Source organism: Scophthalmus maximus, chromosome 1 (genome assembly GCF_022379125.1).
Source record: "Scophthalmus maximus strain ysfricsl-2021 chromosome 1, ASM2237912v1, whole genome shotgun sequence".
NCBI lineage: Eukaryota > Metazoa > Chordata > Actinopteri > Pleuronectiformes > Scophthalmidae > Scophthalmus > Scophthalmus maximus.
The window spans coordinates 19,520,502-19,535,277 of NC_061515.1; the positions used below are offsets into that span (position 1 = coordinate 19,520,502).

The window sequence follows — 14,776 nt, forward strand, 5'->3', positions numbered from 1 at the left end:
CTTCAGTCTGAGAGTAAATTCAGCCTTCTTTGTCTCCTCAACCCTCCCCATCTCCACTTGTTTTTTTGTATTGTTTTTTTTATTTCTTTCTCTTGGAGGTCAGATTGTTATAGCACTGATGATGATTCAGTCTCACAGTCAAAGCAGGGTCACCAATGCAGTAGTGTGTGCGTGTGCATGTGTGTGTGTGTGCTCGTGAGTGTGTGTGCGTGTGCACGCGTGAGTGTGTGTACACGTGTGGTACTACTACTACAGTAGTAAGTTACTCTGTCCTGTGACATTGTGAAATGTCTGCAGGGGATTTGAACTGTGTGTGTGTGTGTGTGTGTGTGTGTGTGTGTGTGATTGTACTATGCGGCAGGTCGTGGGGGAGGAAGCAGCAGAGGCAGTGGCAGCAGCGAGTGAGTGTGTGGTATGGGAGGGGACGGGGGTTGATATGGATAGTGCAGAGAGAAAAATGAAGAAACGGGAAATCTCAGCACCTGTTTCCAGGGCAACAGAGGTCTGAAAAACATGGGATGGTTGGACTTTTTTATTTTCCACGCTGCACTGCCCTCTGGCAAGATACTGCAGACACTACTAATGACCTCAAAACACTCACTGGTCCTAACGCTAAAGCACTGCCTGGCTTCGAGTAACACACAGCCACTCTGTCTGTGTGAAAGCATACAGTGGAATGTCAAAGTGTCCCCCCTCCCCAGGCCACTTACAATTCTTCAGATCTTAATGAACTGTTACTTTTTATGAAACAAATTAAATAATAATTGTGGCTTGTACATTAATGTGGGGACACATGTCAGTACTGTGACATAGCTATCACTTCATTGATGCACTGCTTCACATTTCACACTGCTGCACTTCCTTTAAACTGATTTATTCTACTTGTATTTTTTGCATTCTTTTGCATGATTATGTAATTCATTATTTATAGTTATAGAGTTATTTATATTCTATGTTGTTGTTTTTTAACTTTATTTTATTATGGGATGGCGCGTTGTTGCAGTGGTTAGCACTGTTGCCACACATCTAGAAGGTTCTTGGTTCGGACCAACCAACCATCAGGGCCTTTGTGTGGAGTTTACATGTTCTCCCTGTGTATGTGTGGGTTTTCTCCAGGTACTCTGGTTTCCTCCCACAGTCCAAAGACATGAAGATTGGAGTAAGGTTAATTGGAGACTCTAAATTGATAAGTGTGAATGTGAGAGTGAATGATTGTTTGACTCTGTGTTGGCCCTGCTATACTTTGCCGACCCGTCCAGGGTGAACCCCACCTCTCGCCCAATGTCAGCTGAGATTGGCTCCAACCCCCGTGCCCCCACAAACAAAGCGGTATGGATAATGAATGGATGAATTTGGATTGATTTTTATTATAATTATTATTATTCAGTGGGTTTTCATTCTATATCATATTTGATATTCTATCTTTGTGCCTAATCTCACGTGAAGCACTTGTAAAACTACATTTCCTGTACAAAAAGATGATGCACAAATAAAGTTTATGATTACTATCATTATTATAATTATTCAGTAACACCCTCATTTGACAGATATCACAGCTTGCAAACTCTTTTTGTAGCAGCTAACAGTCTTTCTTTTCTCTTTATGAATTTCCACCCACTCTTTCTGCAGAGCAGAGATATTTTTAGATTTTCTTGCACCACAGAAAATTTTACATCTACCCACAGATTTTTCTTAATTCTTCAATTCTCTTTATATGACTGTATGCCAATGCACTTGAAATCATTGTATTATGCATTGGAAAGCTGGACTGTTTCATATACAGTAACAAGTCTTTCAAACAGGAGTAATGAAGAACCTGATGAAGTTTGTCCAACAAATCCAGAACTACAAGGACACTCAGAGAGCAGAGACCTCCACAAAAGCCAACGTCAAACATCAGACCTAAAAAATTAAAAGATTAAAAATAATAGAAATAATTAATTCATAGTAAATGCCAAGTTGGGTGCAAATCAGTTCAACACACATCAAAAAACAAAAACAAAAACAACACATGTCCAAACAGCTGTACATGCATTTTGTGTAGGTGCTGCAAGTGCATTATTTGCACGTTGCATCATCCATGGATCATACACAGGTGATCATTTATGGTGATGTCATTGTCAAACAATTAATAAGTCCATAAACGTTAAGTGTTAAATAGTGAATAATTACTTCTCATACGTCCGGGGTGTAAAAACAAGAAAAAGATAAGAAGATAGAAAGGTGATATTGATAACAGCCCAACTACATTCGGGAAGCACGGCCATCAAACAGCCTCGTCTTCCCGTTAGCACGACTGCGACACTAGCCGGCTAATCAAGCCCAGCAAACCCAAGTGTCTGCACCCAAGCAGTTTCTTCGTCTGGCAGCAGGGAAAGGTAAGCTCCCGGGCGAAATAGCTTTCCTTGTTGTCAAGCCACGGCGGTCAGCTCTCTAGTTAGCTGCTTTGGTTACCGCGTAGACCGCCAGCTTCTTGGTTACAGTAACGTCAAACGAGCTAACGTTAACAAACTTAACGAAGAGCGAAGTAGCTCTCGGTGGCTAACTGTGCCAGCAGCAGCAGCAGCAACAGCGGCGTTTTGAAGACCCTCCACACACTGCTCTGTTTCCAGTAACTGGCTCTGACGAGACAGCCATATATAATACAAACTTAACGCATCCAGGCCACGACACCACAAGCTCTTATTTATTTATTCGGGAGCATTCAACACATCTGCATTTAGAAAGCAGCAGAGCAAGGTAGGTGAAACAAAACACCCGCTTTTGTCATTACACACAGACACACACACACACGCACACACACATACATTCATACGTACACACAGAGGGAGAAAGGCTGGACTCCACTCTGCTGAAATGCTTTGTTCTGATCTGCTACAAATGTGAGCAGCATGTTTTGTTTGCTTTGTTGCAGGAGGATGTGCTGGTAGACATGAGGTCTGTGTTCATCTGCATTGATCATCTGTTAACACATCAATAATCACATCGTGACAGAAATTGCGTCAGGGGGGAAATACACAAGCTGACTTGTATTGTTATTATTATTATTATTATTATTATTATTATTATTATTATTGCAATGTACGGTTTGTTGTTGTATTGCAATGTGTTTCTGAGGTGATGTTGCCTGTGTGTCCCTCTGGGCCATGACTTCCTCAATATATCATGGGTACAATAACATGTTGTCTTGGCTTGAAGCCAAGCTTGGTCACTTTGGGTCATTGTTTACATGGGAAGACAGAGAAGTGTGTGATGATGAAAACTGAAGGATGAAATGGGGGATTTGTGTTGAGGCTGCTGCTGTTTGAAGCCTCCAGATTATTTTGTTTGAAGTGTTTTTGTTTGTTTGTTTGTTTGTCAATCTACGAAGTGTTCTGTGCAGCTTGTATTCCTCTCCTCTAACTCACCTGGGCTGCAGCTGATAGTTATTTTCATTATCAGTTAATCTGCCGATTATTTTCTCATTAATTTCTCATTTAGAATAGTTTATAAACTGAGCAGTGCTGGCATTCACGGTTAATTACACACCACTCTGATGTGTTCAGTTCTCTTGTTTTTGTCTGACCAGTAGTCCAAAAGCTTCAGAAATATTTGACATATTTGTTTAAGTTGTTTTAGTTTATGTCATCAGTTAGTTGTTTTATCCAAATCACCAGAAATGATCGGTCTACTGTCAAGCTAGAACCAATGACTTTTCGGATATTTTAGCTTGAAAAATGGCTGAAATACATTATATTAAAAAAATTATAATAATTGGTGTTAATAGATTAATAATTGCTGCTCTATTCTAGACATGCACATGATAAAGTGATGTAAATACGTTTTTTTAGTAACTTAATGGTGTGTTAAAGTTTTTGGACAATATATTTTATCCTTTTATGGTAAAAATTTGAGGCTATTAATTATTGTTATCTTAACTTAACTTATTCTAATCAGGCACCTGTAACACACTGCTGTACATGCACTGATTGTGTTCTGTTTGGGTTTTGAACATATAACCTTAATTTACTTTGTTAGTGTGAAAGAGTAATTGTATCTTGTTCTACGTTGTTGTGAGCTGTTGTTTGCTTCTCATGACGGCACATTTACTGTGAATGATAATAACCATTTATTTATTTAAAAGTTTGGTCAAAGACATGGTCACGATTTGTATTATGGACCTCAAAACAGCTCTTGAACCCGGCCGATATATTCGTTGGCCGATTATATCGGTCAATATGAGCCTTTCTAAGACATATCAGTATCAACAATAATGATTGCAGATAATAAATCTTTTATTTTCTAGACTGAACATGGCAGAAAATATGTGCATTTATGTTTACATTCTCAAAAAAACAACACATTTATTTTCAAATTTAAATTTATGTATTTTGGTTATATTTGTGTTTTCTTTATATTTTATAGTTATTTGTAGTAAAATTCATGGTTAAACTGTACGATTTAAGCCTCATCTAAATTTCTTTGTCATAAGATTTCTGTGGGCTGCACGGTGCTGTAGTGGTTAGCACCTTCGCCTCACAGCAAGAAGGTTCTGGGTTCGAATCCTGGTTCAACCAGGGCCTTTCTGTATGGAGTTTGCATGTTCTCCGGGTTCTCCGGCTTCCTCCCACAGTCCAAAGACATGCAGAGTGGGGTTAGGTTCATTGGAGACTATAAATTGACCGTAGGTGTGAATGTGAGAGTCCCTGTGGGGCCCTGTGATAGGCTGGCGTCCTGTCCATGGTGTACCCATGGACCCACATCTTAGGAATCATTGCTACGTTTTTTTTCTTTCAATATATATAAATTAGTCGATATATCAGCATCAGAATTTTTTCTGATCAAGCACCCCGGCAGGTGCTTGTTAAATGCTACTTCCTAGTAGAAACACTCAAAGAATTTATTGTAAATACGCGGAAGTCTTGCACGTATGCGCCTCCCGTCCAGACGCACCAGGAGTTTTCGCTGCCTGAAAACGCATACGATGATGTCATCGCCCCACCCCACCCCTCGACCCTCGCCCCTCGCCCCTCGCCCGCGGCATCTCCAACAACAACAATGGTTGACTACAGGCTTGTGACGGTGCTGCATCAGATTCTGCCTCTTCTTGGGTCGCTACGGCAATATATACTATTGCTCGGTCACTCCATAGGGCCGGGGAGAGGGGGGAAACCAAACAGTTGTCACGCGGCAACTGCTCAGAGTGAGGATTCCTCACTGAGACCACAGAGCAAGTAGAACCGCCAAAGTGCAAGCTCCGGCCACCGCTGCAAGCCACACGCACAGCCACGGAGCACAGAACTCGCCACTCAGCGAGGCGACCATAGGTCGCAACAGCAGTTCGCACTCAGAATCGGACCAAACAAAGGAGTCTACTTTTCCCTTCTCACTCAAGAGTCCTGTAGCAGAAAACAGCCCCACATATAGGCCGGGAATAGGTACTACAGCGTTTCTACACCTAGATGCGTCTTTCCAATGAATCCATCATTACGGAAAAGTTTCAGGCCCCCCTGCTGAGGAAAATGGGGGGGGTCGTTTTCGACGGGGCCTGAGTGTGGCGTCATGCCCAGTTCCAGTCTCTGAGAGCAACTCATGTTGAGTAATGAACTCAGGGGTGGATCTGCTTTCGAGGGGCAGCCCACTTTACGCAGAGTGGAAGTTGCACCAGGAGGTGGGAAAGACGACCAGGAGGTGGGAAAGACTAACCTGGGGGTGGATGCGTTCGTGCACAAGTGGACCAGAGCTCTGCTGTATGCTTTTCCTCTGATAGCGTTGATACCCCCGACTCTTGCGAGGATCCGACAGGAGGGCCTGTTTCTGATACTGATACTGAACCACTGGTTGGCGGACATAGTTCAACTCCTGTGCGATCAGCCGGTTCTGCTACCCCTCCGCAGAGACCTACTGGCGCGGGGAGAAAATATTCCACCCTCACCAGGAGAGACTGGCTCAATGGGTTTGGACCCTGAGAGGTCCAATTTGAGGGCAGCGGATCTTCCTCAGAATATTATTGATACAATTCAGAGCACCAGAGCCCTGTCCACTAGGTCATTATATGACTGTAAGTGGAGAGTGTTCAAGGATTGGTGTACATGGAGCAATGTTATTCTTGGCGTTTTTGCAGGATTTACTGGAAAAAGGTAAAGTGTTTTCCATCATCAAGGTCTATTTGGCTGCTATTTCAGCTTGCTCTGTGGGGTTTGATGGTCACATAGTAGGTCAACACCGGCTGGTGGGACGGTTTGTGAAGGGGGCTCGTAGAAAATTGCCTTCTGTGCGGTCTACGGCACCATAATGGGATCTGCCGATAGTCCTGGAAGCTATCTCGCAGACACCTTTTGAAACCCTGGGATAGGTTGATTTGAAGTTGGTGTAGTTAAAGACGGCACTGTTGGTTGTTCTAACCTCTGCAAGGAGGAACCCAGTTCAACTGAACAGGAACGCAGTTCAACTGAACAGGAACGGTTGCACATTTTGTGTCCCGTCCGAGCTGTGTGTCTGTACGTGGACAGGAGAGAGGTGCTCAGATGATTTGACCAGATGTTTGTGTCCTGGGCAAAACCCCACATGAGAAGGCCAATCTCTAAGCAGAGATTTTCCCATTGGATAGTGGGGGCTATCGCAATGGTATATACCAGTTGAGGCCTGCAACCCCCAGCGGGTCGGTGGGCACATTCTACTAGGGGGCTGGCATCTTCATAGGCACTTTTTAGGGGTGTCTCCATTCAGGATATCTGTGCAGCGGCTAGCTAGTCCTCACCTGTTACTTTTGCTAGGTTCTACAGCGTAGACATAACAGAACCCTCACTGGCTCACTCAGTGCGGAGTGTGGGGGTGTCTCGGGTGAGGCTGTTGCACGACAATAAGTTTATTGTGGCTGGTCCCTGTATGGCTTTTGGAGCAATCCGGGAGTCAGTATATCCCATAGTGAGATCCAGACCGCCCTTCTAGCTGTGGTGAAGCGAGGAAGGGGTGTGATGTTTATTGAATGGAGAATGTACGTATGTCAGCCACTAATATAGGGGGAGGGCCAGCCGCATTTGTCATACACAACATCAGGGCCAGCCAATAGGCTGGCGTAATGTGATAAAAGGCTTCTGTTGAGGGCACGCAAGGGGCGTTACCCATAGTGAGACACTCACTCATGCTACTCAGAGAATCGGGATTATGCAAATAACCTAAAGTTTCACATCACAACAGTCCAGCCAAAGTAATGATGATGAACAGGTTGATGCTGCAACCATATTACCTCACTGTCCTATGATGACTGTATAAAAGCATGGACCTTTAAATTAGCTCTAGTTGTAATATTAAGGCTGATTTATGCTGGTAGTTGGACATTTCTTGATATATTTTCTGATAACTTGATTTTTTCCACAACCACTTTTTCTTTTAACGAAGCCAAAATCTCCTGTTATGTGATGTTTTAACAACAACTTTGTCCAAATTTAATGTGGATCTGATGATTCTGCTAACTAAACTCAACATATCTGTTAATAATCAACACCAGCGGCTTACCCAATTGTGATTGGCCCCGGTTAGGCATGGGCCGGTTACCAGTTTCAAGGTAAATCACGGTATCAAAAGGCATGGTTACGAAACCATTAACATTTCCCGTCAAACCATCCCGACGGTATGAACTGTCTTTTAATTCCCGTGCACTCCGCTGCCCATTGTTGTATGAGCGAGCGGTGAGGCTAATGTGCTAACGTGCAGTGCCGGTTACAGTCTGTTGTTTGTTTGGCTAATGTGCTAACGTGCAGTGCTGGTTACAGTCTGTCTCACTCTAATAAATCCTGCATCGCCTTAAGTTTAAAGAAGACGTCTCGGTGCGTCGGAGCGTGTCTCGTCTCTGTCCTACAACGGAGAGCCAGAATCACACTCACCTCCACCAGTGTTTACAGATGTCCTTGCTAGGGAACCAAAAAGTGCCGTGGAATCCTCCAGGTCGCCTAATGTGCAGAGGAACAACTGTCTCCAACACGAGCAGTACAGAGCAGTCAAACATCAGCTTCAACAACGGAAGGTGCGGAAGGTTATCATACCGTCAAAATGTCATACCGGCACATGCCTAGCCCCGGTGCAAATATTCTTTCTTGGGCCCTCCTTTCCCCCGAACACACGCACGGACATACACAACCACTCAAGACAATCACAAAGCAGACAATTTATATATCCTTAATAAGCATATAACAACTAAAAGCACATTAAATTATCATAGGCCTACAGAATGAATGAATGAATCAACAGAGCCTGATGACACAATCACTTGTCACAGTCCGTGCGCAAGTTATCACAAATGAAAAGGACCAAGGATATTGGACAAACAAATCATTCCCCAACAAGCCTTCTTTCCTAAATTTTCAGAAGAAAATAACTCTCCTCCTTATCTGATTGAATATGATTGTTTAATTTGTATATGGCATTTGTGGAGGTGAGCGTGGTTCTTCCAGGCACTCAGCTGGAGGACGGAGTTGAGAAGCCGGCGCAGATATATATATATATTTTTTTTTAGCTACCGTCATGGGCCCTTATAAAAACTTCTGACCTCAGACCCTAAAATTTTGTACATTTTAAAGTGAAATCCATCAATCTGGTGAACTCTGACAGTGGTTGACAGATGCATGAAAGAAGCGGCAACACTAACAAGCTTCTAATCTGCATTCCATTGTGCTTGTAAACAAATTATTTAATTCAGAAACACAGTAAAATGCATAGATATCTGTGGTAAAATGGCTATAAATGATTTACCTAAAAAAAGAAATTCGAAACTGACAGGGAACGCCGTTCCATCCCGACTTTTACTCCCTTCCATTACAGCTCATACCTCTACCATGGCCCAACCTATGAAACCATATTTGAATCCCCTTGATTCAGATTTTTACTTGAATCTGCACTAAATTGCAGAAACTCATAGATATCAGTCCCCTAACTATGCATTTTTTTCATCAAAATCCATGCAATGTTAAAGAAAGTTAAAAAAAATACTATGTCTGGATTTAAGATCAAATGGGTTCTTTCTTGGCCCATGCCATGTGCGATCCTTCCACCAAGTTTCATGGAAATCCGTTCAACAGTGTTTGCTTAATCCTGCAAACAAACCAACCAACTAACAAACGGACACAACCTCTTTGGCGTAGTTAATAAATGTTAGTTGAAGTCATAGGACTTTATTTTTGAAAGGGCGATTAGAATTTAATGTGGCTGAGGGTTAAAAGCTGCTGTCGGTAGGATTTGCTATATTTTTCATATTTGCTGAAACTGTCGCTATACCCTGGTAGTAATATGTTAGACAGGTTATCTGTGAAAGAATCTAGGAATGACCTTTAATGTCATTTGCAAGAATCCACCGCGCCTGAAGAAAAATCTCCAATCACAGCCAGGGGGCGTCTGTCCGCACTGTCAATCATCCAGGTACGAGCTGCGCAGCGCTGCTCAGTCCCTGTGCACACTCACTCGGTCAGTCACGACCAAGCTCACGGAACACAACGAGGAGTTTGTAGCAGAAACTGAGTTAGTTTGAAAACACCGTGGCAGAGAAACACCAAGCATCGAAAAAACTGCCCAACTCCTTTGCCAGAAACTGCATATACGACTGAGACCACGAGCAAAATCGAGCTAAAAAGAAGGAAGTAGATCTAGCAGATGTAAACATCAGAGTGGCTCCAAAGACATTTCCACAGATGACAGAGCAGAGAGAGCTGAATGATTCACAGATAATGCATTCTGCTTGACCAGTAATTATCCCTGTTTCATTTATCTTTTATTTTCCATGTTATTGTAGCAGTGTGTGACAATACCGTATGCTACTGTGCTGTTGTTATCAGACTGCTAGTTGCTAGGTCCACAGTGCTGTGGCTAGTGGTTAGCGGTGTTTATAGCATAATGGCTGAGAATATGTTTGTGTCCAATCAGTCTGATAGGTTTTGAGAGATTTCCAGACGTGTGTGCTGTTGCCTGTGCTCTCGCAGCTAAATGCTGCCCCATTAGTGTCTTACTGTTTAGTTAGCATCACTATTTATCACAAAACGTAGCATCCCGTGCTATGCTAAATGCTAAGTCGATATTCCCAACTGTGGCTACAGTCACGTTCACGTACTGAATTTGCAAATGCACTCATCACTTACATATTTATTTATCAATGTAGAGCAGACTGTCAATGTATTTATTTTTATATGTTAATCTCCTGTGTCTGTCAATAACGCAGCAGCGTTTCAAGACGAGATGAAGTTCCCGTGTGTGTTTTCCCGAAGCAAGACTCCACTTTGGTCATGGGGAAAAGTATAATGCACATCGCCCCTGCGTTGAAACCAAGCAGTAAAAGGCGACCAGGAATATGTTTTCCTGGATCATAGTTTCACATACTCATGTTGCTTTTCTACACAGATGCTGACTTTGCTGGGGGAAACGCTGAGGAAGTATTATTTAACACACCTACTGTATTTTATTCATATGCAAAATAAAGCTTGACAATATTACATCATTGTCTACTTTGATCAATTTGTTATACTTTTCTTTGAGATATTGCATCGGTAGTACTGAACCAGTAAATCTGATTAGCCCAATTTAATATATTTGTAATGCCTTCAATTGATTCAAAAAGTATATTGATAAAAAATTTAGTAGTCTTCACATTGTTGTATATTTATGCAATGAGAAACCAATCACTTTATTGCAAGGCAAATACTGAGGTTGCATAAATATAAAAAAATTTAACTTTGAAATAAATAAATGAAATGAAAACAATTTTATTACACAGCACACTATTTACATCTAGCAAAGGCAACTGAAACTACACCCCCTCCTTGGGATGAAACCAGTGCAAGCAGCAGGTACCAACTGGCTCATCGCATGAAAATCAGCTATGTCTTCGTCTCCCAGGTTGTTGGGTGTCGGGCCGACGCGCCGACCTCTGCCCCGTCTCCCACGGCCCCTGCCCGGTGCACCTCGTAGGCGACTCCCTCTTCTCCTCGCTCGACTGCTTGCCGAAGCAGCCGTGTTTACTTCCTCATCAGAGTCCAGTGTACCAGTCTCAAAGCTGTAATAATGTTATAAACTATAGATAAAAAGCGTCAGTCGTCCTGCAAAGCAACAAATGATTTATGTGAAGATGAAGCTGTTAATTTTACAGGCCTACCATGTAACACTCTGTAGGAGCTAATGTGCTAGCTAATGCTAGGTACGTAAACAAGCTAATATAAACTGATTTACAGTAGCCCTACCTTCAAAAACACTGACGATGTTGTTTTCACAAAAAGTCACAGGTAATGATGTGGGGCAACGGTAACTAAAAAAACGTGTTATAGTCTAGCAATGTCGACAGTATTCTGTGTTAGCTTCTTACCAGTGCGAACTTCAATGTTATGTACCTTGCCTGGCTTCTGTTGCCATGGTAGCGTGCACGGGCACGGCGGGCTGGGAGGAGCTGTGGAGGCAGAACCGAAGTGCAGCGGAGGGGGAGGGAGCAGGAGTCATTGGATTTTGAATCTGAGACTATGTCCACACTTCTCTCAATCCTACCGACAGCAGCTTTAAACACCATTTTGACAAACTGCCTCGAATCGATCTTGTCATGTTTTCTGTTTCATCCACTCTTGCACATGAAAGCTGAAATCGGTGCAAATCAAACAACACAGTGGCTGTGGGAGCAGAGGGTCAGTTGTGGGTTGATGAGCACCCGCAGTGTTTTGGTTGTCAGTTTGATGGCGGTGGAAGAGGCAGAGGACGAGAAAAGAACAAGAGCTGTGGGTGAAGAGCAGTCTGAAAGCTGAGCTCAACAGAGGGAACAGTTAGTCTCAGTCTACCCTTCTGCAGGTACAGACTGTGCTGCAGCATCTTATACTGACAGACATACAATACAATGTGCTGTTTGGAGGCTGATGGTGCCTTTTGATAGGAGGGAATACAGGTATTGCTGTCATGTGATCTGACCCCCCCCCCGTTCTTCTGTAAAAGATGTGGGGTGTCTGACCCAAATCTGCAAAGTGCAAAAGGGAAACCAGAGAGAAGAACCGAGGGGGAGGGGATGTTGAGGCAAGGCTGTGATGTTGGAAAATTAGAATGTCAGTTGGTAACCGTTAGATAAAGAAAATCCTTATTGGGAGGTAGGAGGAGAGCAGCAGCAGAGTGGTGATGAGGAATTTGCAGGAAATTGGAGAAAAATTCTGGTATCGAAGGAGGGCAAGTGGTGGATAAACACGAAGGGTTGTTATTAAATGAACAAAATGGATGAACAAGAAGAACAAGCGTGTGTTGGCGAGCGACTGATTGTACGTCGGCGTGCCCGGGCGTAGCGTCTGCCTCTTCAGAACTCTGTTCTCTTAAATTCCTTTTGAAACCGGCACGCTAAATTTAGCTCCCGACACCCCTCCCCCACTCCTTTTGAGAGGTATCAGAGCTACAGCAGCTAGTGATAGGCTAACATTTTTTATTTGCACACACCCACACACACACACACACAGATTTAAGTGAGTGGCTCTGAGTTGGAGGGCACTATGTCTTTGTACACACAGTGTGGGCCATCGTGTTGATAAGTTGTTGCTGTGCAGCAAATTATGATAGATAGATAGTTACTTTATATATCCGAAGCTGGGAAATTCCGGTATGAACTGTGTGTCTTTCTCTCTCTCTCTTAGGAGTTGCCACTTGAAGACAGTGGGGCTCTCTGATGATCCCCCTGTTCATCCGATGAACCCCATCAACTCCATGAAACCCTCCCTACCTCCCACTCCACAAAGGTACACGCACAAACACACTGTGGTGACATCAAACTCAGTGTCCTCAGGTGAACCATGTGACAACTCACCTACTATGCCCTGCCTGGTGCTACATTTAGTATGGTTTTGTTGTGGAGCCCAGGGGCCTGTAATGAAGCCCAGCTCTTTCTTTGTGTTACTGAGCCAAAGTGGGAATTCAGACTATTGCAGGTGGCTGCGTCGTTGTGTGGCCTATAGCTTAAGGCATTGGTGAGACATGAAATAGTATCTGGGAAGTCCAGTTTCGAGTGACAGATTATGTGTTTAAAGGCTTATGAGAGGCCAAAACACTGCTCAGTAGAATTTGTAACTTTATTAGACAGCAAAAATGTTACCTTTTGCCTCAATGGTCTCAAGGTAAACAGTAGAAATATGGTGTTTGCATCACAAAGTAATGTGTAAGGAATATGGGCTTGCACGTATTTGATTGGCCAACACAACAGATGCCAGATGATGTCACATTGCATTGCACCAGAAGTTGATCCTGGTTTGTGTACAGCTACTGAATGTACTGATCACTGTGTGTGAATAATAAAATATTGTGACACTGTGATATTGAGCTGTTATATCTGATATGTGAATGAACGCTCTCTCCCTAACAATCCCCAGTTACTCTGCTTTGTATCCTTCTGCAGCAGTGACAGCCCCTTCTTAAATGACCCAGTCTCCTGGCAACCAGGTACCAATCAGCACGCAGGATCTCTCTCAGTAGTAACCACTGTGTGGGGCGTGACCAATCCCACACACAGCCAGGTAACACATGACTCAATACTCTGGGACATTTTGTTTCGTGTGCAGTGACTACACAAAACCAGAATGAAGGAAATAATGAAAAGCATCTGTTAATTTCAGAGTAGGGAATCAAGGCCCATCATCTGGACTTGAAATCTTAAGTGAAGCTGTGACTCATTCTGTCATATTTCTTTATAGTTTAAGCAGCTGTGATTAAAGAATTAGAAAGGAGAAAATTCTCCTTTCTAATTTCAGTTTGACATTTATTAGGCCCAACCCCAACACAATCCACTCAGTTTCAATCACAATTGTTTGAAGTTCTGGGCCTTGGTAGAAGACAGACAGCAGAGCCAAAACTGCTCCTAACTTATTATGGTACCCATTCATATCTGATAGTACTTAATATATAATAAAAAACGATAAACCTTGTTAGTTTTTCCGATCAGTCTTTTGAATGTGTTGAGTCCAGACATTGTAACTATTGAGATCAGGATTCCATCGTTCATTTTATTTATTGGTTCTGAGTTTTATTAATGTGTAATATTTGTTTCTTTTAAATGAAAACTTAACATGTCAACAAAAAAAGGAGTTTGACCTTTTAGAGGTGAATGTGACTTCTGTGTTTGCGCCTCTCTCCCACCACTCTCTGATTGAATTCATTTCACTTACTCATCATTCACATGGTTCTTATGACTGTGATAACAACAACCCCCCTCCCTGTTTCCTATGTGTGTAGGTGTTTGGCTCACCCATGGGTCCAGGTGAGAGCTCTGGCAGTCACATGATGGCTGGTGGCCGCCCTGGTATGGGTGCTGGCATGGCCTCCCAGTTCATGGGACAACAGTCTTATGAAGACGCTGTATCTAAAGGCTACGGCCATCCAGTCATGTATGGACGCCCTAGCACCGCCTACAACCCATCCTCAGCCTATGGTGGAAGGTACACCTAAATGTTTTCTGTTTACTCAGTGTCAGCTGCAGTGAGATTAAATTCAACTAAAAAATGTTCTTGAAATATGACTGCAAATGAATATAACTTAAAATGTTTTAAAGTTAGGGAAAGTTGATCTATTGTTCTTCCTGCTCTGTATGTTGGCATACATATGATATCCTTTCCAGAACAACAAAACCGCACACAAATATGGTACACAATATGTAATATAATAATAATAATAAGGTTGGCAGTTCGATCCCAGCTTACCCCAGTCCACATGCCGTTGTGTCCTTGGGCAAGACGTAACCCTAACTTGCCTCTGACGGCTCTTCCGACAGTGTATGAAGTGTATGAATGTGGAAGAAAAATGCGCGGTA

The 14,776-nt window shown here is 42.9% G+C and overlaps 1 protein-coding gene and 1 long non-coding RNA gene across 6 annotated transcripts in view; one reads left to right on the plus strand and one right to left on the minus strand.

Annotated features, from left to right (window-relative positions):
- Positions 1–2,166: 2,166 nt before the first annotated feature.
- LOC118308492 (zinc finger MIZ domain-containing protein 2-like) overlaps positions 2,167–14,776 on the plus strand; it is a 32,094-nt gene continuing 19,484 nt past the window's right edge. For 2 of the 5 annotated variants that reach the window (XM_035629985.2, XM_035629984.2), the window contains exons 1-4: positions 2,168–2,378; positions 12,615–12,716; positions 13,370–13,487; positions 14,203–14,405. In XM_035629985.2, the coding sequence (XP_035485878.1) occupies positions 12,667–12,716; positions 13,370–13,487; positions 14,203–14,405 (371 nt within the window). In that variant the 5' untranslated portion in view covers positions 2,168–2,378; positions 12,615–12,666. Of the gene's footprint in view, positions 2,379–2,411; positions 2,740–12,614; positions 12,717–13,369; positions 13,488–14,202; positions 14,406–14,776 lie in introns of those variants that run through there. The other 3 variants (XM_035629983.2, XM_035629981.2, XM_035629982.2) reach the window with 3 other exon arrangements.
- LOC118308548 lies at positions 10,712–11,382 on the minus strand. The gene is made up of 2 exons (XR_004793304.2): positions 11,202–11,382; positions 10,712–11,060 (listed from the first exon to the last, which is right to left on the minus strand). It is a non-coding gene; the product is annotated as an uncharacterized LOC118308548 (long non-coding RNA).